The 25,803-nt window shown below is 58.8% G+C and overlaps 1 protein-coding gene across 1 annotated transcript in view; it reads right to left on the bottom strand.

Annotated features, from left to right (window-relative positions):
- SRCIN1 (SRC kinase signaling inhibitor 1) overlaps window positions 1-25,803 on the bottom strand; it is a 68,616-nt gene that overhangs the window by 17,229 nt on the left and 25,584 nt on the right. Inside the window, exons 3-13 of the mRNA XM_040640727.1 lie at window positions 15,565-15,588; window positions 11,759-11,954; window positions 10,973-11,171; window positions 10,481-10,574; window positions 9,095-9,969; window positions 7,889-7,981; window positions 7,598-7,641; window positions 7,092-7,279; window positions 5,742-5,917; window positions 373-503; window positions 64-211 (exon numbers count right to left, since the gene is read on the bottom strand). Coding sequence (XP_040496661.1) covers window positions 64-211; window positions 373-503; window positions 5,742-5,917; window positions 7,092-7,279; window positions 7,598-7,641; window positions 7,889-7,981; window positions 9,095-9,969; window positions 10,481-10,574; window positions 10,973-11,171; window positions 11,759-11,954; window positions 15,565-15,588 — 2,168 coding nt within the window. The remainder of the gene's footprint in view (window positions 1-63; window positions 212-372; window positions 504-5,741; window positions 5,918-7,091; window positions 7,280-7,597; window positions 7,642-7,888; window positions 7,982-9,094; window positions 9,970-10,480; window positions 10,575-10,972; window positions 11,172-11,758; window positions 11,955-15,564; window positions 15,589-25,803) is intronic.

Raw genomic sequence — 25,803 nt, 5'->3', positions numbered from 1 at the left:
TGCCCAGCGGGTGACCTCCTGGGAAAGCGGAGGGAGGAGAGAAGCGGTCAGGGAGGGAGAGACCTTCGGATCTGGGCCAGCATGTCTGTGACCCCGCGGCAGCGTTTGAGGAGCCCGTCCAGGCGCTGCGGCTCCTCCTTCAGGAACTTCACGGCCTCCACCTCCACACGCAGCACCACCCTCATCTTGCTCTGCAGGCCTGGGAAGTGAGCTGAGGGGACCAGAAGGAGTGAGCTGTGGAGGGAGCAGCTCCAAGGATTAGGGAGGAGGGGCAGCAGGGAGGGCACCGCCTGGCGGTGGCGGTGGGCGTGCAGCAGGGACTCCCACCCTGGACCACGTGCCACACGCTCGCCTCCTCGCCTCGGGGCTCACCCTTGAGCTCGGTCAGCGTCTCCCCAAGCTGCTTCAGCACCAGCGCCTTCTCCTCCAGCTCTGGTCCGGGCACCAGCCGGTGGTTGTGCGACACATCCCGCTGGATCTTCTCCACCGACTTCTCCAGGTCACTGCAACGAGAGAGACACCCTCTCAGCCCCTCTGGCCCCAGCCCAGCCCCCTGAAATTGGGCAAATGGCAAGAAATCAGGCCACCGGTCAGATCAAAATTAAAAGCCATCCACCAGGCTACCTGCCCAAATGAAATCAGAAATGCCAAGCCCCAGAGATGAGACTTCCGACACGTTCCCTCACAGGTGCCCTGGGTCTGCCCCCCGCGTCACCCTCCCCGGCACCATCGAAGTTCTGGTCCTCAGCAACATCCTCCCAACTCTCTTTCCCTGTAACTTGCATTCTCCGGTTCTCATTCTGCCAAGGAAGCAGCAGAGAACCTGGCGGTCTTTCAGGGAACTGCAGGCAGCTGCCTGAGCCCCTCCAAGGTCTCTTCCCTTTCTCAACTATCCAGACACTCAGCCTCTTTCCTTGAGGACAAAACTGCTTTTGATTGTCAGAGGGTTTATGCTGAGCTTGTGCCGTTTTAAACCCCACATCTTTCTAAAAGGTAAGTCACACCAAGTCATCCCCCAGCCCCTGTGTTGAACCCTACATGGATCCCCTCACCCTGAGGCTAAACTCCAAGCGAAGAAGGGCATGAGGGTAGTGGGTGAAACTTTGGCTCTAGAGTCAGACAGATCCAAATTCCAATCCCAGCTCTGCCCCTCCCAGCAGAGAGCTCTTGGACAAGTTACCTACTATGTCTGGGCTGCAACCTCCTCACCCAAAAAATGGGAGTAGTAAGAGCTCCTCCCTCCAGGGGCCATGGTGATGATTAAATGAGCCAATGCAGGGGCGCCTGGGTGGCTCAGATGGTTAAGTGTCTGCCTTCGGCTCAGGTCATGATCCTAGGGTCCTGGGATCGAGCTCCCCGTTGGGCTCCCTGCTCAGAGAGGAGCCTGCTTCTCCCTCTCCATCTGCCTCTGTCCCTGCTCGTGCTCTCTCTCTCTCGCTCTCTCTCACACACAAATAAATAAATAAAATCTTAAAAATAAATAAATAAATGAGCCAATGCAGATGGGAAAAGGGTGGTAAAGGGTCAGTCCCTGGGGGCTGCTCTTCATTTCCCTCCAGCCACATCCCCTGTGCTCATCTGGCTTGCTTCTGTTTAGAAATGTCCACTTCTCCAAGGTCCTTGTGTGTGCTGCCCTCTCTGGGCCTTTATAACGCCACTTCCTCTGCCTAGAACACTCCATTTACACACACACACTCACACACCTGCACACATACCCGCACATGGGTGACTAATTCCCACTCCTCCCTCAGGTCTCAATGGGAACTCCCTACACTTGGGGTTGGGGGTCTGCTTCCTGCCTCACAAACCCTCAGAGCTCTTGCAAGCTGGGCTGTGTAGCTTCTGGCAGGCAGGGACCATGTCTTCTGGATTTGTCTCCAAGTGCCGGCACCTGGCCCGGTGCCTGGAGCAGAGTAGATGTCTGGTAAATAATTGTGGAGTGAATGAATGGATAAGCAAAAGAAGGTATGGCTGCCCTGGTAAGTGATCTCGATTCTGTGACTTGAGTCACTGACATTCCTGACCCACATGCAGGAGTTTCCATACATCTTTGTCAAATCCCATCTGCTGGATTTCAGCTCAACAGTCCAGGTGGAAACAACTTTTGAAGCACGGTTCTACCATCCAACAGATTTGCTCCCCCTCAAAGCGCTGTGTCACTAGCAAATCTTATCAGCAGGCCTATACATCTTCATCCAACTAGTGGATGAGAAGACAGACCACGCTGGAGCAAGGACAGAATCCTGTGACTCAGCACCGCCAGCTGAAGCATTCTCTTGTACTGAGCGCTTACTGTACGCCAGGTGCCACGGGCAGCCCTCCACTTTCATTACCTTATTTAATCCTCACCAAAACTCCCGGGCATGGAAGCCATTATTACCTCCAGTTCACACACAAACAGGAGCTCAGACACCAGACTACATTTCCCAGCCTCCCTTGCGGTTAGACATGGCCGCGGCTCGGGTCCAGCCAATGCAATGTGAGTTGAAGGGGGACATGCTGTCCCTGGGCTGTCCCATAAAAACCTCCCATGTGGGGCGCCTGGGTGGCTTAGCTGTTAAGCGTCTGCCTTCGGCTCAGGTCATGATCCCAGGGTCCTGGGATCGAGCCCCATATCGAGTCCCATATCGAGCCCCATATGGAGCCCCACATCAGGCTCCCTGCTCAGTGGGAAGCCTGCTTCTCCCTCTTCCACTCCCCCTGCTTGTGTTCCCCCTCTCTGTGTCAAATAAATAAATAAAAGATCTTTAAAAAACAAAAAACCTCCCATGGAAGCTCCTCCATGCTCCTTTCCCTTTCCCTTGGGTTGAAAGGCAATGACCCTGTGCATGATCTCAGAAGGCACATACTGAAGATGGCCAAACCTCCACTAGCCTGGGTCCCTGAACGATTGCATGGAGGAGGGTCATTCCACCAGCCCACCCAGTCCTGTTCCACGAGGAAAAAAAGGACACGTTCGTTACTTTTGAACCATTATACAATTAGTTATAGCAGTTACCCTAACTAACACAATGAGCTTTGGCATTAAAAAAAGAGGCTCAAGGAGATGAAGTGGCTTGTTGAAGGTTATACGACTATTTCGTGGCACAGCAGAATCTACTCATGTCTGACGTCAGCCACTGGATCACGCCATACCTGTCCCTGTCCCTGTCCCTGTCCCGCCCAGCTCTTGCTCTGCCACGTGGGAAAGAGCCGCCATTCTTCCCTGCTGTGTGTGACACCTGCCTGGCTCAGGGTGTGCCGGTTTTGTAAAATGGTCACTCCCGAGCATCACTCTAAGGGGGGAGAGAGACCCTCATTTCAAGGAGGACTCAGGTAAGCCTTCAGGAGGACACAACACTGCAACTCTCAGGCAGAAGGGACTGGGTCCTCCTTAGGCTCAATTAGCACCTCGATTTTCTGATCATGAAACCTGCCAAAGTTTTGGGAGGGCTGATTTGGACAGGCTCTGCAAGTGAGCCCCAGACTGGTCCGAGTTTAGACATTAGTAGCAGAAAGTGGCTGGGCTTTCCCAACCCAAGTTCAGCCCTGGAGAGGAGAGTACAGGGTCAGGAGAGAGTCAGTTCTATAATTTATGGGGCCCAGTGAAAAACGAAGATTTTGTCCCTAGTTTAAAAATTATTAAGAATTTCAAGGTAACAACAGCAGAGCATGGGGCCATTAGGAGCGTGGGGCCCTGTGTAGCTGTGCAGTTAGCAGGCCTACAAAGCCCATGCTCGCTTAGTCCAAGTTAGGCTCCAGAGGCCAGAAGGTCTCAAGTCAGCAGAAGGTGACCCCTCAGGGCAATGTCTAGACAGAGCTCAAGTGCTTGGCTAGAAAAACAGGTGAAAAAGAGGTGAGAGAGCCACGCTGAATGAAGCATGGAATTGGCCTTAACTTCCAGCAAGATGCTGGGGCAAGAGGAAGGGGCAGAGCAAAGCAGAGTAAGAGCAAAGCATACAGGAGCTACAGCCAGAGTAGGGGTAAGGATGGGCCTGCTGGTCAACCTAGTGCCCAGGGAGGCTATGGGAGCTGGGGGGGGGGGGGGGGCGCTCTCATAGCCAAGCCAGAGCCACTGCAGGGCTGATGTCCAGCCCAGCCCAGGTAGCCCCCCAAAAAGGCAGGAACCCCCTTCAAAGTGGTTGGAGAATCCTACCAGAAGCAATGGATCAGCCCCCAAGCTCTCTCAAGTGAGCAGTCTGAACAAGGGGTTTGATAACAGGACAGAGGGTAGGGAGTCTGTGTGTTCCCGGAGAACTAAGGCCCCCAGTGGGGGAGGACCAGATGCTCCTATGACAGAAGCTTAAATCTGTCCTTTCATCTCTTCTGCCTCTGTGCTTTTATATTTTCTTTTATTTTCCTTTAATGTCTCAGTAAAGTTCCTTTTAAAAATCCCAACCCAGCTCCGCTGTGCTGAGTGAAAAGGGGCAAGGAGAGGACAGAAAAGTTGGGTAAATGGAATTCTCAAGGTGGGGGGGGCCGTGAGAGCTGCCAGTCTACTTGGAGATCTGACTGAGATTGTCACTCAGTTTTCACACCTGAAATGATGGGGCGCCTGCAGCCAGCTTATTTCCAAGTGAGATGGCCCCTTACTTCATCTCAGCCACAAGAGGTCACGGAAAACTTTGCCTTGTGCCCCACTGAATCACACAGGCTGTGTGGGCCCAAGCCTGAGAAGTAGGGACCCTTCTCAAGGAGCCCCTTGCAAGCTGGGCTCCTCGGAGGGGCCTCTCCCAGCTCCCCAAGTCACTGGACAGTAGAACCCAAGCCCTCCCTCGAAAGAATGACAAAAATCTCAATCCTGGGCACAGAGAAGGAAGCTGAAGTGTAGAGGAGGGCAGAAACTGCCCCGATCACATCGTCTCTCAATGCTGGAGCTGGACTTCAGGTCCCTTTGTGCGCTGAGCCACCAAGAGGGAGGCCAGAGAAAGGAGCAGGGCCTCTGTCTCAGACTCCAGTGACTGACAAGAGAAGGCTGCTGTGGAGTAGGGGGTGCTCGCTCAGTGGATGGACAGCAAAATGCAGCTTCTCCCTTCAACAGTGCCAGACAATGGGATCTTGGCCAGACAGCCATTTGCTAAATTTGGATCAGAGGACGGTCTCCTGTTAACCATTCCATGTCTAAGCATTTGGGAGCTGGGTGTTCTCTATTCCTCACTCTTTCTGAAAAAGCTAGAGCCTCGTTTCAGCAGCACCAGGACGGGAGGAAGGTTTTCCTTAGCGAGACCTGGTCTCAGAGATCAGGGACTTGGAGTGGTGACAGTTGTGGCTACCCAAGGGTCACTTTGTACAGGTCACAAGCCAGAAAGAAAGCAGACAGAGAAGAACCCTGCAGCTGGCCACATGAAAGGAAGGCCACAGGTCAGGGGGAAGCCAGACTGTGGACCATGAGGAAGCAAAAACAGCAAAAGCAGGGCATCAAGCCAGGAAAAAAAAGAAAGAAAGAAAGAAAGAAAGAAAGAAAGAAAGAAAGAAAGAAAGAAGAAAGAAAGAGAAAGAAAGAAAGAAAAAGAAAAGAGAAAAGAAAAGAAAAGAAAAGAAAAGAAAAGAAAAAGAAAGGAAATCAGGAATTGTGCCAGATGGGCAAAGGTTTGTGGGTCACAAAGAAATCAGGCCACAGAGGAGAAGGAAATCAGGCTTCAGACCAGACCAACGTCACCTGTGATTCAGGAGGAAGGCAGCTTCGCCTCCCCGGGAAACCAGGCTGCGCGCCGAGGCCGCACCCCCAGCCCTCCCTCCTCCGCCAGGGAGCCCAGCCTCACTTGAGCTGCTGGGTAATGAGCTCCTCGTCGTTGAGGTAGCGCAGCCGCTCCTCCTCCACCAGGGTGCGCTGCCGCTGCAGCGGGTCCTCCTGCCGCCGCGCCGCCTCCGACACGCGCATGCTCAGCTCCGCCTCTGTGCCCTTCAGCAGCGCGCGCAGCGACTCCAGGTTCTGTAGCTGCGGGACGCAGAGGGACCAATGGACCCGGGTGGGAGGGGATGGAGGTGCTCAGCAGGGGAAGAGCCGGGAGGAGGCGGGCAGAGGACAGCCTGATGCTGGGCGGGCTTCACAGAAGAAGCGGCTGCTCGGCTGCGGCCGTGAGCAGCAGTTAAAGGGCGGGATTGGAGAAAGCAGAGGCCCAGGGCTAAATTCTGGGGAAGAATAGAGGCAGGAGGAGAACCGCACGCGGGTAGTGGAGGGAGAAGTGCTAGATTAAGGCATGCAGAACGTGCGGCTGCGTGGCAGTGGCCGTGAGCAGCAGCGAAGGGCTGTAATGGTAGGGGGCGGAGAACAAGGTTACGGGCTGGGGAAATATAGAGGCAGGAGAACGGGATGGGTATATTTGGGGGGCAAGAGGTAGCCCTGTGTAGGGCCGTGCCGACTGTGCGGCTGTATGGCTGTGGCTTCGATGAAAGTCTCGAGCCCTGGAGTTTGATAGGGCTTCCGTGGCTAGAGCAAGATTAACTTAACGCTCGAACCCAGTTCTAAGGCCGAGTTGGGGCAATGACGGGGGTGGGTGAGATCTTATCCGTTGCCCAGATGGCAACTCTCTGCCCCCTCTCCAGCCTGTCTCTGCTCATTATTCTCACCTGATGGGCCCCAAGGCCCTCTCGAGGAGCGGGCACAGCGATGCCAGGCTCCTGACTGGTGGGACCATCTGCTAGGCGGGGCAGGGCGGTGAAGACTGTGCGGACTCGGGAAGGGGTAGCGAAGGGGATCTAGGGGGAGGGCTTCCGCCCAAGGGAGTGGAGGGGAGAAAGAATGCTGGGCACGAAGGAATTGGGACTGTCCTGAGGGATACTAACAGGGGAAGGGGCCTCAGTGGGGTGGACTGGGGTTCCAGGAGAACGGTGAGTATTCAGGCAAGGGGAAGGAGGGCGCAGTGAGGGGAACAAGGGCGAGCGGTGGGGCTTGGCGAGGGAGCAGAGATTCAGCGAGCGAGCGGGAGCTCGAGGAAGGGTAAGGGGAGAAAGAGATCGCAGAGGGGCCCAGTGAACCGCAATGGACTCGGGTGAGGGCGTAGGGGATCGGGCAAGGCTTGTGGGAAGGGTTTTCTGCGCGAGTGGTTGGGGCCTGTGGGGGAGGGGCTTGAGGGGGCGGGGCCGGGGCGAGGCCCCGGAGCTGGCAATACCTGGAGCTTTCGCAATTGCTGAAGTTGGCTGCGCAGGTCACTGGTGCTGTTCTGCAGGCCACGCAGGTGCAGCTGCATCTGCAAACGGCTGATGGCCGTGGGCTGTCCCGCAGGAGTGCTACCGGCTGAGGGCGGGGGAGGGCCGGACACTGGGGTGGCGCCGCTGCTCCGGCTGCCTGACCCACAGGCTACAGAGAGGGACCAGGAGGATGGGAGAAAGGCAACAAACCTTGAGCCTGCAAGGGTCCAGGACAAGGTCCTTCCCACCCCTGTTCCTCACAGTAGCCAGAGAAGCACGTGGCTCTGACTCCCTGCCCCAACTAGTGGGTCAGACCTTCTGTGGGGAGCAAAGCACCAGGGCAAAGCCATCTTGGGTTAAGGTGACTGCTCATTGAGCCACTGAAGCCCAGTGACGTAGCTGATGGTTTAATTCCCACTTTACTGATTCAGAATCTCAGGCTCGGAGAGGGCAAGTACCTGTGGGGGAGGGGCAAGGGGCCACTCACCTGCTGAGGGGGTGCCTGCTCCATTGGAGCCTTCTATCTTCTCACTGTGGCACAGGGAAAAGATGGTCATCAGAGGGTCCAGGCTGATCCCAGACCGTCAAAGCTGTGTGAGACTTTAACATAATCTCCTCCAGTCCCCTGATGTTGGGATGGAGTCCCAGAGAAGGAAAAGGGGTCACCCAGAGTCACACACTGAGACATTGGCAGAGCTGGGCCCAGCGCTGCTGCTGCCCACTTTCCCTTCCTCTTGCCCCAACCATAAGCCCTGGCAGTGGTGTTGAAAGACCTTACCTGGGGGTCTCAGGCTCGGAGCCTCGTAGTAGGGCGCTCTGTACCAGGCCCGTGAGGCTGGCAATCTGCTTCTCCATGGCCTCCATGCGCTCTCTGGAGAGGACGGTGGCTTTAAGCGACCCCTTCTCTAGGCTTGAGGGTCTCTCTTGCCCAGCCCCTCATTCTTCAGATTGATAATTAGAGGAAATATCATTCCCTCCCCAGCCACCAGCACACAGACAATTCAAAGGGCCCCAGTGCCAAAGGTTCAAGCCCACAGTCCCCCACCTAACATTGGTAAGGTCCCTTTCCATCTGATAGTCATCCCCTCCCTTGCCAGCCCCATCTCTCACTACTGGCTCCCTAATGGGCCCCACCCAGGCCTCTCTGTGCCTCTGTACATGTTTTCCCCTTTCCTGGAATGCCCTCCTCCCTACCTCCTCCCTGAAGCCATCCCAGAGCCCCAGCAGATTTAAGGAGTCCCTCCTCCCAGACCACCTATATACCCTCCCAAGGGAAGGGCAAGTATTTTTTAATGTGTCACCCCCACTAGACAAGGCAGGAACCAGGTTTGCCCAACTTGGCATCCACAGTGCCCAGTGCAGTGCCCGGCACACAAGCCACAAGACAGCTGTGTGAATGTGAATTGCTTCTCCTCATCTCTCAGCAGCACTGCCTGAGGACAGAAGGGGACAGGTCAACGCTCTGGTTACCTCCTCCAGCCCTGCACCCTTAGGATGGAGCTGAATAATGGGGCAAGGGTTCCCCAGCTTGGAGGCTACCTACCGGAATGTGCCTCTCTCCCCATCCCTATTTCTTAGCAGCACCCCCTCCCCAGTGGACTTCAGCCGACCGCGTGCTGGACAGCTCTCGTGGCGGCAAAACTCTGCCTGAGCAGGAAAGGCACTAGATTGCTGGTTCAGCCTCCATTTTAGTTGGGGAAACTGAGGCTCAGGGAACGGATGCAAACCCAGGTTTCCAGAGACCTTGTCTGGGGCCTTTTCATCTAACCCCCAGCTCTTGCAGAAGGAAGGAAAATGGCATGTCCATCTCTCCAGTGCCCTCCCTGCCACATCCAAATTATTCCGGCGAACCCTCAAGTCTACTCCGGGGTCTACAAAGGACTCTGGGGCCTCACAGTCCAGGACACAATCCTGCCACAAACTGCCGCATCCCCTCTCCCCACCCCACCCCCAAGTGCCCTGAGGCCTCGCGAGCGGCTCTCACCTGGTCTCCGTGTCCTTGGCTGGCACCGGCGGACCAAACCCAACAAGCGGGCGCTCCCCAGGCCCGGGGAAGAGCTCGGGAGGGGGAGCTCCGGCCGTCGAGGAGCCCCCCGTGCTGCGGGTCTTGCCTCCGGGGCTCTCTGCGAAGACCGACGAGGAGCCCGAGTCTTTGCGGAAAGATTGGCGCACGGGCGAGCCGCGGCTGGGCGGCCCCGAGTAGGGGCTGTGCGGAGGCTGGGGGCCTCCGGGGGGTGCCGCCACATCGGCCAGCTTCTGCGGCGACGAGGGCGGCAGTCGGAAGCCGTAGCCGTCGCCGTAGAGCGGGCCACCGCCCGCCGCCTTGTACAGCGAGTCCTCCAGGTCGGACTGCAACGCCGCGGCCGAATAGGTGCTGAGCGAGCGCACCGAGCCCCGCTTGTAGAGGCCGCTGGCGCCCGGGTAGGCGAACGGGTCGCCGGCGGCCGCGGCCAGGCTCAGGCGGCCCTCGTGGAGCAACCCGTAGGGGTCGGCGTAGAGGCCCTCGCCCTTCACCAGCACCATGCCGCCCGCCTTGCCTGCCAGGTCCTCGTCCGGCTTCACGTCGCGCCGCTCCAGGATGGCGCTGGGGCTGGGGCTAACGCCCTGGGCGGCTGGGGCGCCCCCCAGCCGCTCCGCCGCGTGGTGCACCGGGCTGCCCGCGTAGGAGGGCGGGCGCCCCCCGGCGTAGGAGAGGCGCGAGCGCGATGGCGAGCCTGACTGCAGCCCCGACGGGAGCCCGGACGGCAGCCCCGACGGCAGCCCCGGGGGCGGAGAGCTGGAGGCCAAGTGCGGCGCCGGCGACAGGTTGTTGAGACGCCGTGTAGGCGACGACTCCCGCGAGGCATACACCATCTCTCTCTGCGCAGAAGACAGTCCCCGAACCCCACAGGGTTGGTCACAAAGGGGGTCCCTTGCGCCTTGCTTAAGGAGACAGCACCTTCCCCCTGACCCTTAGGAAGTCCCTTCTGTTCTCTGCCTTCCCTCGCTCCTGCTGCATTTCGGCCCCTTTCCCATCAGGGGCTCCCAGCACAGAAGAAGTGGCAGATGGAGAGACATTAGAAGGGCAACCCGCGGCCCACCCTGCGGTGAGGGTTGGGGAAGCAAGAAGGGAAGCAGTGGTTCCTGATAGAGGCCTCCTACAATACCTAGAGGCCTGTTGGAAAAATCCTGAATGGAGGGGAGGGGGACACGGCAGATGAGGGGAAGAACCCATCCATGACCACAATTAGTGGGAGCCACCCTCTGCTTCAGCCTCTATGTTACCTACTCCAAAAACTGGCCCTGATCCCTGTTGATAAGTAACTAGACTCTGTGCTCCTGGACCCTATCTGCCCAGCCTCCCCAACTCCCTGGGGATCCCCAGCCATACCCGGAGGTCCCCGTTGGTAAGGTGTGAGCCAGGGAAAGCAGCGTAAAGAGGCTCCTTCCTATAGATCTTGATAATACTTCGGTCCTGGATGTCCCTGAGGGGAAGGGGAAGGTGCAACGGGTCACCATCCTTCAGCCCTGCGATAAGGAGCGGTAGCTACTACAGGAAGAGGGAAGTGGGGTGGCAAGAGGGGCCAAGAGCCCCAACCTCTTTCCAGCTTCTTGCTCAGTGCCTCAGATTGCCTGCCACCAACACACACGCCGCAGCCTCCACCCCAACCACCTCGCCGGGCTCATGCGCTGTTGCCAGGTTAGCTCAAGCCAAAACGAGCCAACAGGGCTGGATGACTTAGAGGGGACGGCCGAGGAAGGAGAGGAGAAGGGCTGAGGTTGGGTCAGGAAGGCGCTGGGAAGGGAAAGGCCCGCGGAGTCGAGCCCCCTCAGAGGAGGAGCCTGGGGAAGCCCACCCCTCCTCCCCCGGGGCCACGCCCACCGGACGTCCTCCAGCTCGTAGAAGACGTTGCGGGCCTCGTCTTTGATGAGGATGGCGGTGTTGGGCGACTTAAGCATGCCCATGGTGAGCTTCTGCGGGAACATGTGCGCGATGAGTGCGTGCAGCGTGTCCAGGCTGCTGACCTCGTGCGTGATGTGCACGCGCCGGGTCTCCTCCCCGAACTGCAGGAACAGCACCCCTGCGAAGGACATGCCACATTCGCTGTCAGAGCCGCTGCCGCCACCGCCACCGCCACGCCGGCCAGGAGAGCGAGGGGGGCCTTCGGGAGCCGCGCTGGTCCCGCAGAGGCAGGGTCTGAGGCCCGACGCGGCCCCGGAGTGCAGGTGCACCCAGGCGCTCCTCATGCTGCCGTCCCCTCACGGCGCCTCAACCCCAGGCAGGTAGGAGCCTGGACGAGGAAATGGAATTGGGGGCGGGAGCAGGTATGGCAGAAACAGGGAGTCGTTGCTGAGGGGGAGAGAGATGAGCAAGAGGGGGATGAAGGAAAGGAGGGCTGCTGAAAGGGGTGAAGGAGAGAGGAGGCTGGGAGAGAAAAGGATAGGGCAGGGGCTGGTGAGGAAGGGGAGGGGTGGGAGAGAAGCTGAGGAGGGAGAGGCCCAGAGGGAGGAGACTGCTGAGGGGCAGGGAGGTGGGAATGTGGCGAAGGGAACCAGGGGTTTGGTTGAGGAGAGCTGGAGCGGTGAAGGGGGTGAAGAGGGTTCCAGGGTGAGCAGAGCAGAGGGAGGAGCTAGCGGCCAGGAGGGGGGTGGGCCGGGCGAGCAGTACCTGGCGAGCGCAGCTTGGTCTGGCTGGCAGAACGGGAGAGGGGCAGGCTCTGTCGGAAGCGGTTCATCCTACTGAAGCCCAGGGGCAGCTCCGCCTCCGACATGGTCTCCAGCGACTCAGCCGAGGCGTATGACAGCTTGGCTGCCTGGTCTGCCAGCCCCGGCTGGGCTCCCTGAGTGTGGCGCGAGCTGCGGGTCTGCAGGGGCAGGGCAGGATGAGAGGAATCAAACATGAGCCCCTTTGCTCCGCGCATTTCCCCCATCCAGGGCCCAGGGAGCCCCTGCCAGCCAGTGACACACACAGGCACACACACACACACACACACACACACACACACAAGGGTCTCCTGCATTCCAGACTCGCTGTGTGGCTACAGGAGAGTTCCCCACCCCCTTAGGGCCTTGGCCTCCCTGGGACACCCAGCAGGTAAGCAGTGGGCAAAGGACTCAGGCGCCCTGGGAAGCCAGACAAGAAACCATCTGAGCGGGAGCCAGGGCACGCCTGCTATTTTAAGCTTCCAAAGAACAACAACAACACAAATTTGTCACTGAGGTGAGCAGCAGAATCGTTGAGCAAATTGGGGCATTAGTTCCAGACATTAATTAAGCGGCGGGTTTGTGAACGGCGAATTTATCCTTCCTGGAGTTCAGAGGGTTGGGTGGGGGCAGGAAGCAGGGCCCAGGGAGGAAGCAAAGAGAACCAGGGGCCCCAGGATCCCAGCTCTGGGAGGTAGCTGGGAGAGGAGCACAATGTCCTTGACTTGGGTGCTTGGGAGAATCATCCCGAAGCTAGTTTCATACAGACTCTGCCTACTACATGCAATTCACGTGCACACACAGTGCATGTGCCTGACCTCAGCCCCTCCCTGCAAGGCACATGCTGCCACGCCGCCCGCCAGCCCGGCTGGCCTCTGGGAACAGCCTCCCCCAGGACCTAGTGTGGCAGCCCCTTGCCCTGAAGCTATAGCTGGGGCTGGTATCCCGCTGGGGCTAGGGAAGGGTGTCGTCCAGTGACTGTTCCCTGCCCCAGGGACAGCTCAGTCGATCTCTCCTTGAGGGAGGGGTTGCCATGATTTCAGTTATAGAAGAGCCTACTTTTGGCTGAAAGCTGGGGCTGTCACTCAGGGCCACAGTTCCTGCCATCCTGCCCCAGCCCCTGCCCTTAAACCTGGGTGCTGTCAGAAACTCTTTTATTCAGGGGAGAAGATAACAAGTAGGATCTGTGTTATGTACCTTCCATGTTATGTACCATGGATACATATATGGATTATATATTTTTTTTCCAAGAAAAAAAATAATGTTGCCCAATTGTACTTTTCTATAAAACAAGTTGCCTATTTTTAACAACAAATCACTGAAAACCATTATTAACATTGGTTAAGTCGGGGTTGAGACAGAGCTTTCTCTTTTATACATTTCTCTGCTGGGTGAATTTTGCACAATCAGAATATATCACTTCTATAATTAAAAAAAAGTGAAAGTATCTCTATAAAGGAATCATTTATTCTCCTTAGCTCCCTCCTTCCCCAAATCCTGATTAACCCCTAATTAATCTCCATCTTCATATTAGCTCAATTTAATGTTCCAATTGGATTAGCACTCTGGAAACGAGAGAGCATCTTCCTCTGATGGGCGATGTGCCCAGCTGTCCCCAGTGTGGTCTTGAAGGCTTGGGGGTGCGGAAGGCCAGATTCGGAGACCTCAGGGGGCATCCAGTCTCAAGCACAATGCCTTGACCAGTGAGTGGGTATGGGTCTGGGGATGAGGGAGACGGCGTAGGAACGAGGCCCACTTGGGGGATGCCTGTGCCCAGACTTTGGACCCTGTGGCTGAGCTCTAGCACCAGCACCAGCCTCTCACCTTCAGCCCTGGAGCGGCGTGGGGAAGCAGGTCTGGTGTGGTGGTCAATGAGGTTGCCAGGCAACCAGAACGCCAGTGGTTGCCAGGCTGATGTGGGTGAGGGGCACAGGATTCTGGCAGAATGAGGCAGCTAGCCGGGAATGAAGGGGGTGGCCACCGTACTGGGGGACACAAGTGAGGTGCAGAAACAGGGGCCAGAATGGTGTGGGGGCAGGGATCCTCGGGGCTGCTGACTGCAGAGAAGGCAAGACCCTGTCCAGGCCACCCCGGGGAGAAGAGATGCCCACATTCCCTGCCCTGCTAGTTTCGCTCTCCATCCTGGCCCTCTGCGCAACTTGCCATTCTCACAGCCTTTGTAGAAAACCCTCTTGAGAAGAGAGAAAGCCCATTAGCACTTCTCTCCAGTCCTGGGTTGAGTCAACAGGGCAGAAAAAAGTGAGACATCCAGGACTTCCTGTCTGTGAGGGAGATGGCAGGGACTAAAACGGTAATTCAAGCAGAGCTCTCCAAAGCTAGGAGGGGGCTGCTGTGGGAGGTGGGGCACGCCTGGCCCCAGAGGTATTCCAGCAAGGAGCCCATGACTCGTGGCCAGAGATCAGGCAGAGGGAACCATGAGTGGGGACAGTCAGGCGAGGATCTGAGGTTCCCAAAGGTGGTCCATAGCATGGGACAGAATCACTAGGGAGCTTTTAAAAACATTCTTTCCAGGACCCCACATTCACTGAATCCAAATCTCTGGGGGTTGGGCCTGAGGTTCAAGATTTCTGACAAGTTCCCAAGGTGATTCTGATTTGGGAATCAAGTCAGTGGCTGGGACTCGAACAGCTACTGAGGTAAGCTACCAGGTAAGGCTTGTCGTGAGCCAGGACGTGCAGTACCTCTCTTCTATCTTTACAACAACTCTATGATGCAGATATTGTTGTTCCACTTCACAGAGGAGAAACTGAGGCCCAGGGGCTTATGCAATTTGCCCCAGGTCCCCCAGCTAGTTAGTAGCGGACTGGAGTTCACCACCAGGCTCTCAGGCCCATGCACTGAAGCATTACATTCTACTGCTTCCTCCAAAAAGGTTGTGTGCCTGACATCATGAGTCTATGATTCTGTGATTTCTCTGATGCAAGGACTTCTCTCTGGGAGCGTGCTTGCAGATATGACACCTGGAGCAAGACGACACCTGGGGCGATAGGGACGAATGCCTCCCACCCCCTGTCACGATGCCTGGGAATCGGAGGGCTGGAGACTCTGGGACACAAGCGGCAGCCTGATTTGGCTCGGTTCTGGGCCCGGGGGCCAGAGACGGTGGAGGAGGTCCCTGACGGTTCTCCCCCAGGACTCAGCAGGATGCCCTTGGAGGGGGCAGAGAGCTCTCCAGCTGTGGCTAGTCCAAACTGGCCAGGGGAGGCAGGAAGGTGCTCATCCCTGAGCTTAGCCCCCCACTTGGGCAACGGCTTTGGAGTGCAGGGCTGTTAGTCTCTTGCCAGGCACTGACCACCTCCCCCCCACCCCGTGCCCAGTAAGAAAGGGATGAGGGGCCCATCAGGGTCACAAGACCTCCGAGGCAGATGAAGGCTGAGTTCAGAGAAGAGGGCCCTCAACCAGATCACAGGATTCAGGTCCCTGCCTCCGAGCCAGCAGTGTCTCAGGTGGGGGTAAATGTCAGGCAGCCTCCCTCCTTCCAGAATGCCCCTCCCAGCGTGGGAAAGCCTATGTACCCCCTGCCCAGATCTCCAGCCGGGGTGGCCCAAACTCCCACTCTGGATCCACGAGCCCCTGGCAGGCGAGCCCAGACTCTCTCCAAGCAGCAGCCACAGCCTGCAGCCCCCAAGCCCGCCACCCACACCAGAAGGTCCCGTGCAGACGCACACCCCTGTGCAAAGCATGTGCAGGGAGGGCCGGGGGCAGGAGGGCACATGCAGCTGTCACGGAAGCAGAAGCACACGCACTGACCTTGAAACTCCAGTAGTTTGGCTGCTGATGGAAATAAGAGAAGACATGGTTACGTGGGGGGCTGGGAGGGGAGAGCAGGGGCGGAGGCGGGTTAGAGACCCTCTGAGCTCAGCACTCAGCCCTGAGAGGAGGGCCCTCTGCCCTCCCAGGAACAGCAAGGAAGCCACTCCTGGTACATCCCGTCCTCCACTGAGACGCAGGCCAGCCCTGGGCAGGCTCCAAGCTCGCTGGCGGGGACAAGGGATAGCCATTCCAGATGTTCACAAGCCACGCATTCTAGTCACAGTAACTCAGAGAATCACAGGTAGGAAAGGTGCTGAAGACCATGATATAGGGAACCCACGAGACACTGGCAGAGATGAAGCAGAGCTGCGGGGTCAGAGAAGTGGCGTCTGGTTGTGATGGGCCAGGGGAAACTTCCCGGAAGAGGTGACATTTGAGCTGGGCTTGAAAAATGAGCAGCTGGAGATTGGGAGGAAAGGTGAGCTGAGCAGAGGGTCAGTATGGGTGAGTGCCCAGGGGCAGGCAGGCAGAGAGCGTGTTGAGGGAATAGTCGCTAGTCCAGTCTGGCTGGGGTGCCGGGTCTGGGAAAGTAGCAGATTGGGGCGCAAAGGGGGGCTGGGGCCAGCTGGGTGGGCTTCGATGTAGACTTAATGAGGCGGACAGGCAGAAAGTATCTGAATCAAGCACAGTGGGGTCAGAACTGGAGTCCGGGGGTGTTGATGTGGGAGGGGGTGGAAGAGGGAAGCTGGCAGCCAAGGCCAGGGCAGGGAGGCCTGTGTACCACAATGGCCCAGAATGAACAGAGCCAAGTGGACAGGTACCAGTCACTTCACAGTACTGGGCAATGAATGGGGAGCCATGGGAAGCAAGCGGGCTGGGGGTGGGGGGTGTTGTAGAGACTGGGAGTGTGGGCAATGTCCTAGAGCCAGATAGTTAGAGAGGGAGACTCCTTGTACCCCTAGAGTAGGGGACCTCAGGTTCCTCCTCATTCACACTAACCTAGGGTCACCCTGTCTTCCCTAGAGACCAGAAGGCCCTTGCAGATGGCTAAGGACGAGGAAGGAGGCCCAGAGGCCGGGCTGGTTCTTGGCAAAGCTGAGGGCGCCCTGCTGACCAATGCCTCAGCAGGAAGACAGAGGCCACAGATGGCCTGGCACTGGGGTGCCTGGCACAAGCAGACAAAATTCCCAGGCCTCAGAGGCACTGGCAGAGAAGAGGGACACCGAGGGTCCCTGCGAGGGGAGGGACATCACAGAGGGGTACCCTGTGCCGCCTAAAGGCTTTCACGGCAGAGAGGAGCCGGCCGGGGGCTGAGCCGAGGGGCCCTGCTGGGATGGAGGCTTTACTGGAGTTAAACCTTTAGGGCGGGGATGATGACAGGCTTGGGTTGGGATGAAGAGGTTCACTCACTAGGGCCAGCCCCATCTGAGCTACAATTCCCACCTCTCCACGCCCCCCCCCCCCAAGCATTGGCTCCAAGAGACACAAAAGATAGTCACATGTCAGGCAAGTGAAGGCGACAGCAATGTCTGCACCCCAGCCAATGCCTAGAACAATCTATGGACACATGCCACCCCCCTGGGTGCCAGGGGATGCCCACAGGTGCCGAGGGGAGGGGAGGCAAGAGGCTGGAGTAGCAGGCCCTAGCCACAGCTGCCCGTGGCCTTGGGCAGGGGAGGGGTAGCAGAGGGAGTGGACACGCCAGGGGCAGACAGAGCCAGGCAGAGGGCACAGGAACGTTTATGATGAGAGCCGTGTCTGCAGCCCCGGCAGTGATGGACGGCTCTGCAGAGAAGGCCGCCGTCCCTCACCTTCCACCACCATTACGCAGTGCACACTCAGGCTACGCACAGGGCCCGAATGCGCAGGCCCCACGCCGAGCCAAGCACAGACTCTCAGCCTCAGATAAGGACATCGCCGGAGATACCACCCAGAGCAACAAAAACACACTCACAAAGGGACACAAGACCTGGGAGAGAAGGCCTCCATGGTCGGAAACAACCCCGGAAACCCAGAGACAGAGATGTTCATATAGAGACCAGCGTGGCTCACACACACACATCCCCCCCCAGACCCTCATTGGCTCACGTACACTCCGCTCCTCTCGCAGGAACGCAAGTACCACTCACACCCCCCCAGTCTCCCCCAGAGTCACAGAAACACAGACGTGGATACCATTCACTCATATGTACACACACACACACCCCAGCCACAGGCATACACAAAACAGTACCCACACGGTATGCACACAGAGAGACTCATCCCTCCTTCCCCCCACTAGCCAGGTCATAGTCCCTCTGGCCACCTCCGTGACAGCGACTGTCCCATGCCCATGATACCCCAGACATCAGGCGTGAGGTTTAACTCCTGATTCAAAAAGCGGAAGATCCCCCACCCCCACCCAGCCCCCAATGTCAACACATCTGACTCAGGGGCCTCTGGGGCCTGGCCACAGCCACACTAGCTGTGCCCTGAGCCTGGGCCTGCCTCAGACCCCCGAGGCTGGGCACGTTCATGGGGCGGTGAGCTCCGGAAGGGAGGGGTCACTAGCTGGGGACAGGGGAGAGGCCTGGGTAGCCTCAGTGCCACAGGAAAGCCAGGCAAATCCCCCTAGAGGGTAACAGTGGAAGAGTTGCTCGTTTGTGCTTGGCAAACTTGGGCTGAGGCTGAGAGCAGACTTCTGAGACTTCGGGCTCTGGCCCGAAGAGCACCCTCAGTAGACCCTAGCCCCTCCGGCCTCTCTGGAAGGTGGGAGGAAAGATCCTCTTTTATGTTAGCCCCACCAGGAATAAGACACATAGTCTCCTGGCAACTCCGTGTCCTTGGGGGAGAGGGGGAGACAATAGCGGGGAGAAGTCATTAGGAATGCCTTCCGTCCTCTGTCTCTGTCTCTTTCCAGGGTGTTAAACCCAAGGGACAGCCTTGGGTCACTGAGAGCAGAGGGCTCCTCCCGGTTTGCTAAGATGAGGCTCTCCCCATCCGACCTCCTCACCCTTTCCCTGGTTGTCTATACCTCCTGTGTACCTAACAAAATGCCTGGGTATGTGGTAGGCCCTCCACAAATATTTGACCATGAATGAATGCAAAGAAAATAGGACGAGCCCATAGGAGGAGGGGGATGTGTCTGAGTACTCCTGTCTGGCACCGCTCCCGCCATCTCCTGGCACCCAGCGCCGCTCAGCCTTCTGGGCCTTTTCCCTGGGAGTTTCCCAGCACCAGAAACCCCCTGGAAGGAAGGCAAAGGGCAGGAAGGGCCCAAGAGAGGTCTGGCCCCTCACCCCCAGCAAACACTTCCAACACCCTCCCCCAGACTCAGGGAGGGGTCTCCCCTTCCTAGAGGACTGTGAGAAGGTGGAAAAAAGGTTTGAGTGGGAGAACCCTTGCCAAGGGTAATCACTTGGAGGAAAGACTCTTACAGGAGCAGGGGGCAAAATGAGAGGTGTTCTAAAGGATTCCATTGGGAGGCCAACCATTCACTCTCTAAGGACCAGGCTTTCAGAAATGAGGGAGGGGGAGCTTCCGGGAGACCCAAGAAAGCAAGGCCAGGGAGTCCTCAAACTCCCTGGTAAGAAGAGGAAATAGCTTCTTCCCTCAGGGGCTGAGGAGTTAACCCCCGCCCTTCCCCACCCTAAGCGCCCTCCGTGGGGTTCTTCCCTCCCCCTGCAGCTGATCCTTTTCTCCCCGCGGAGCCCTGGGAGGGGCGGGGCCGTGCCCCCCTCCCCTCCGCCCCGAATCCGAGCGCAGCCAGCGGAGGTCTCTCCCCTCCTCTGTCCCCGATAGGCTAGGTGAGCGGCGTGACCCCTCCTTGACCTCGAGCCCCGACGACGCATCCTCCAGGGAGGGAGAACAACCAAATGGGTCACACCTCCGGCTCCTGAATCCCCTGGCTCCGCGTGCACCGGTGCACACACCCACCTCTCAACTCCTGTGAACACGCGTCCACATAAACAGCCGTCCCCCAGGCTGGGGCTACCTAACGTGCCCCCCGCGTGGCCAGCCTCCCACCACAACGCACATGCACGACCTTCCCCCCAGGGGTGTCCAGCGACACCCTCACCTCCTACCCCTCCCCGATGCAAAGGGGGGGGTGGCGCTGCGGGACCTGTGCGGCGCCGGGGGCAAGGGCGCACCCCAGGAAGGTCATGACTTTCCGAGATTGGGGGAGGGGGCGCCAGCCGCATTTGGGGGGGCCGGCACACGCGGAAGGCGGTGAACGCGGTGGGGGAGGGGAGGGGGCGTTTCTCGGGGACCGAGAACCGCAACGGCCTGCGCGCCTCCCACCCCCCGACCGCCCCTCGGAGCCGCGGAGCTGGCCTCCATCTCCGTGCCCCGCCGCCCGCGGAACCCCAGGCGGCGGCCCCGGGCCCCCGCAGCCGCTCCTCCTTACCTGCGGCCACAGGTGTATGAGCGGGGCCCCCAGCCCCAGGTCCCGCGTCGGGCGGGGGAGGGAGGGCGGCCCCTTACTCCCACCCGCACGGGCTCTCCCCTCCCCCGGCCGCCTCCGCAGCCACCGCCGCCGCCGGTGCCCTTTGCTGCAGTGCGAGAGCCGCCGCCGCCGAGCCGGCCCGGGCCCCGGTCGCCCCGGTAACCGCGACTCCACCTGGCGCTGCGCGGCGCGCCGCCGAGCACATCCTCTCTCCGGCCCCCTCCCCCGGCGCGGCCCCGCCGGCGCAGCCCCGCCGAGGATCGGCGGAGGCTGGTGGCTGCGTCGCCGCGGTCACCCGATACGCCGGCCCGCCGCCCGGGACTCGGGTTGCAGAAGGAGGGAGGGAGGTTAGGCAGCCTAGTGGAAGCGGGGGAGGGGCTGCGGCTTGGAGTCTAGCCTCTGGTCCTCTCCCAGGGTCCTCTTCAGCCTCGCACTCCCAAAGGTCTGACCTAAGGTTGGAGGGAGGAGGGTGTCCTGTCTCCGGACCTGTCACCCTCGAGATCATGGCCTCTCCCCATCAGGGTCTCAGGGGGCACGGCTGCCCTCCTCAGCTCTCCTGTGACTCAATTCCCGAGGCCTAGGATGCCTGAGCTTCCCTTATGGCCTCTGATCCTGCTCTGCTGTGCAACTCTGGCATTGGCTGACTCTCTCTGATCCTGCACTTGCCCTAAAGGAGCCTCAGACTGAGCCATGGAGAAGTGTGATAAGCACCGAGCATCCAGTGATGACAAGATCCTATGAATGGCCGCTTTCCTCTGTAATCACAAAGCCCTAGGGTCATCCATCAAACTCGGATGGAATTTCCTCCATCAGAGCAAATCCCACATGCAGACAGGCCTAGAGCCCCGTGACCTGAGCTCACCAAGCTCATCCTCAAGCCTTTCTGTCACCCCAACCATAACTAGTGCCAAGATGTCATCTGGAGAGGGCCTCCATCTGCCCCAGACCCACCACACCTGTCCGCCGCCCCATCACCATTCCTGTCCCAGCCCTGTTTTGGTCTCCACGTGCACTTAACCACTCAGGACAAGTCTGTCCCATTTGCCATCCAGCCTCAAGGGGCAGACACATCTTTGTTCCCTGAAGTTCAGTCAAGATGGGGCCGAAAGCCAGGAAGGGAAGTGGGCAGAATGCCCCGTGGGGGATGCCAAACACGCCAATCTGTTGCCAGACTTGAGTTACACTCCGCTAAACCCTCCGTCCGTGCTCTGGAGCCTTGTCCTCTCCTCGGCTGTCACATCTTTCCTTCTAATTCTCCTTGAAAAAGTCAAGCCTTGCTGCCTGTCCCCAGGGGCAGCAGGGTGTGTGAGGAAGTGAAGTCAGTACCCCTGCCCCCCTTGGGTTCCCCGTTTCTACGTTTCTATGTCTCCTCTGCCTCCTACAGCTAAACGCCCCCAAGCCAAGGCCCCCCTGAGGGTGTGCCCCCTCCCCGGCTGCAACTCAGACTCCTTGGCCCTTCCTCCCTGCTGGGGCCCCAGATGGCTATTTTCCTCCCATGGCAATGTCCAGGCCTGAGCTGGGAGCCCAAGCCCTGCCTAAGTGTGCCCCTGTCTAAGCTGAGATCCACCTTCCCATCAGGGGAAACTGAGGCTTGATGAGGAATCAGGGAACAAGTTCAGAACAAATGGCTAGATGCCAAAGACCTCTTAAAAAATGGAAACTAAGCCTTGAACATACTAAGAAGGGTGACAGACATTGTGAAGAACTTCCTGGTGGTAAGACCTCAGGGGAAGGCTGGGTCCACTCAGAGATGGAAAGGTAGTGTGGGGGGCGGGGGGATATGGGAGTGAGGTGGTCTGCGGTGGGGGTGGGATTGGAGAACAGAGCATAAGAGTCTCCTGAAAACCGATGGGATGAGGGTGGGGCAGGTACTCCTGTTTAAAGGAGAAAAGAATCCAAATTTTTTTTTTTCAAAACCTGAGTATTCCCCCTCAAAAAATTCCTTCCCCAAAGCCAAGCCTTTGGGGAGGTAGTGGTAGGAAGTAGACAGTCAGGGAGAGTACAGGGCATGGGAGTCTCCTGACTCCACAGGGGCTCCAACATAAGAGAAAGGGATGCAAAATTAAAATCCTAGATATCCCCCCTCCAAAAAAAAAAGTCTTCCTCAAAGCCAAACTCCGCCAGGGGTTTGGGGGGCATGGGAGCGGTGGGTGACTCACCTGGGCCGGCTGGCCAGCCCCGGAGGGGGCGGAGTCGCCATGGAGGTGGGAGCAGAGGGAGCTGAGGAGGCACACAGGGTCCACGGTCCAGCCGCCAACCTGTGTGTGCGAAGGGGGGGACACCCCATTAGGGGGAGCGGGCAGAAGCCGCTGGAGGACTGTGACGGGGCGGGGAGGGACGTTCCTGGGACAAGCTTTGGCACAGAGCTCACAGCCCAGAGGGACCTGCGACACTGGCTAGTCCCTTCCCGAGGCTGGGTCTCTAACTAGAGCCCCTGGTCTGTTTCTGGATGTTTCTCTTCTGTCCGAATGGGGGCTTCCTGAGCCCAGGGGAAGGCCTCCTCCATCAGATACTTTTTCTTGACTGTATACTCTGCCAGGGAGCCGCTCCTCACCTGTCCACGCCTCCAGCTCTTTATTCCCTCCGCACTGAAGATGTCACTTCCTACCTCACAGAGATGGGGAACCATTCCGCAGGGGTCCTCACCCCCATGTGCCTCTGCACTGACAGCACCGCCTTCTTCCCTGCCATCTCCCAGCCCTGGGCCACACCACACCTGAGGTTTGAAACCCATCACCTCCTGATTCCCCCAGGACCTTTTCCCCACAGCGCTCTCCCCCCTCGGCATTCCCAAATTCATTCCTCTTCATTCATTCTACTGCCGTTCACCCAGCAGCCACCACCCTTAGGCGCCGGGTCCTCCCCCGCCAGGGACCTGACTGTAGGTCCGGCCCATTCACATTCTACCGGAGGGAACGAATGAGTGAGTGAGCAAAGGAATGAATTTGTGAGCGAGTTGCTGTGATTTGACTGGTCTACTAAGTGTTTGCTGGTGAGCGTGCCAGACACGCCTGAGGCCCTCCAACGCACCCACACCTGCCCTCTCAGGCCCGCTGCCCCTTGAGGCTGTCACCCCCGCTGTCTTCATCTTTCTATGGCTGAACCCCCAGACCCATCTTGCACCCCAGGTTGTGCTCTCTCGCCACCTCCAATGTCCACAACCCCTGAAACCGGCCATTACCTCACCACACCACGAGAGCCAAGGGATACCCTCTGCACCCACAGATCCCAGCCAGTCCTGATGGCTGTTTCTCTCTCTCCCCCTCACCCCCCACGGATTTCTGAAGGGCAGGTGGTCCTCCTGGGGGGCCTTTCTCCTCTTCCTCATGATGAAGAGAACGTTCCTGGCTCCTCCTTCCCACTGTCATGGCCCTCGCCCCTCTCAGACTCCATGCTGCCCTGGTGGCCATGCTTATGCCCTGGGTCCCACTGCCATTCTGCCTCGATCAGCACGTTCCAGCTCCTCCTGAAGCTGTTGTCCCTTCAGAGTCCTGGACGGTACCTATGGCGTGCCTAATGGACATCCTCGTGAATGCTCTCTCTGCTCTGCAAACTCACCTCCCAATTCCTGTCTCCTATCCTCCAGACATTTCCCTCCCACCCTCTTATTTCTTCCCAAGGCACCAACATCTCCCTGCTACCCAGGTTTTCTGTCTTCAGCTCCTGGGTCCAAGCAGCAAACAAGCCTTGCTCAGTCTTCCCTCCAGCTCCCCATCCCTTTCGCTTCGTCCTCCCTAACACACTCTTCCTCCTCTCTTTCCCCTGCCTCCAGCCCCTCTTTGCCCACCATCCAGAAACAACCACAGCGCTCCTAGCCACCACCATCTGGCCCCACTTCTCCAGTCTGCCCCCACATCTCCCTCTGCCTCCCGCCCTGAGCCTTCAGCACCAGCCAGGTGGGTCGCTGTACCTGTCCCCAACCCGACTCAGGACTATGCTCACCTCCCATCATCCCAGCTTCTAAAACATCATTCTTTTCCTTGATGCCCATTCAGACCCTTTTCACCCTTCTAAGCCTAGTTTAGGTACCTCTTCCTCCAGGAAGCCTTTCCTAACCAGGCCTGCCTATCTGCTCTCCCCTTCTCTAAACCCCCTTCCCAACTGACTGTGCCCCTCCTACTTAAGTGTAACCATCCTTTCACCCCCTCCAGATCACAAATGCCCCTGTCACCTCCTCCCAAGCCAGAGCACACGGAAGGACCCCACGGAGAGGGGCTCCCTGAGGGTGAGGGCCAGATCTCCATCTGCAAGTCTCCCTTATTCCAATCAGAACTCTGCTCCCAGAGGGACTCTGAAGCTGAGAAAAGGCAAAAGCAAGTCAGAACTGGAGGTGACATCAGGGGGCAGGTGCACCAATGTGTCCTGGTTGCCTGCTGTGACAAAAGGAGTGGGGACACTCTTCCCCTTTCCCAACCACACCCAGCATCTCCTGGAAAGGGGGACGGAGCAAGACAGGTGTGGGAGCAGGGACCCCCCCCCCAGGCCTGACTGAAATACTGTGGATGGGATGTCCCACCCTCCCCTCCTCCGCTTCTCCTGGAGTGGACAAGGCCTGGGTCTCCGCGGCCATCAAGGTATCTCGCCAATGTGGGACTGGAGGCAGAAGGCTTGTCCCAAGAAAGAACTTTCCTACAGACAAGAAAGTCATACTTGGATGGAGAGGTGCATCCAGGAACCCAAGGATCTGGGAGAGGTTTACAAGGGAAGCTTCCCATCCCAGCTAGAAAGAGGCAGGCCCTGGTCCAGAAGCAGGCACCCTGACTCCTCTGTAAGCCTTTCTGATGGCAGGAGAGAAACCGAGGCATCCTCTAGCTCAAAGTCACACAGCGAGTCTTTTGCGGGGCGGGGGGGCAGGTAGGGAGGAGGCAAAAGGCCCCAGGAGTTCTGGCTTCTGCTCTTACAGGGGCTGGGGGCACAGCAGATCCAGCTTACTGAAGCTCCCAAGGGGCCATGTCACCGAGGGGCCACCCCAGGAGTCCCAACTCCAGGCGGGACGGAACTCCAGGCCCAGAACAGTCAGTCCCCAAGACTGTCCCCCCCTTCCTCCCCACCACTGCTTTGGCCTCCAAGACAACCTTCCTGCCCGTCAGTCAGCCCAGTCCAGCCTCCTCTCTGGCTGTCTGCTCCACCCAGCGCTCCCAACTCCAGGACTGCAGACAGAAGTCTGGACGCGGAGCCCCCATCCCCTTCCTCCCCAGGCTCCAGAAAAGGCCAACCAGGGTGACTCCCTGTCGCCCCCCCCCTTTCCGGCTCTCTCCTCAGTTGCCCCACAGAATCAGAGCTCGGGGGCAGGGGAGCACGGGGTCAGACCCCTCCCCAGCCCACAGCCAGCCCCCACTCACCTGCTCTCGCATCCTGTCCTGCTGACCTCGCAGGGCCAGGGCGTGCTGAGGGTACTTGTTCTTCAGGTGGTCCATGAAGGCATCGCGCTTGCGGTCCGCGTCCGCCTTCTGGAGCCCGCTGAGCGCCTCCAGGCTCTGGGCGGCGATCACCGTGTGCCGCCGCTCGGACGTGTGCACCAGCCCCACGTTGGAGAAGCGCCGGCCCCCGCCGCCCGCGCCGCCCCCGCCCCCCAGGGTCCGGTACTCCCGCGGGTACTCGGCATCGTCGGCAGACAGCATGGGGGGGCTGCTCCGCTCCGGATCTGCGAGAGGGGAGAGGGGGCGCGGCGGGGGGTCACGGGGCGCCCGGCCTGGGGCCGCCCAGCCCTCACCGGGGGTCGCTGCAGGGACTGGCAGGCCTGAGGCGGGGCAAGAGGCACCGGGCTGAGATCAGACCGGGACTGCCCCCCCCCCCCAACTAGGGGACCG

Source organism: Ursus maritimus, unplaced genomic scaffold (assembly GCF_017311325.1).
Source record: "Ursus maritimus isolate PB19 unplaced genomic scaffold, ASM1731132v1 scaffold_24, whole genome shotgun sequence".
In the NCBI taxonomy this organism is placed as follows: domain Eukaryota; kingdom Metazoa; phylum Chordata; class Mammalia; order Carnivora; family Ursidae; genus Ursus; species Ursus maritimus.
Note: the sequence above shows the minus strand (reverse complement) of the source record. Positions and strands in the feature narration are given on the sequence as shown.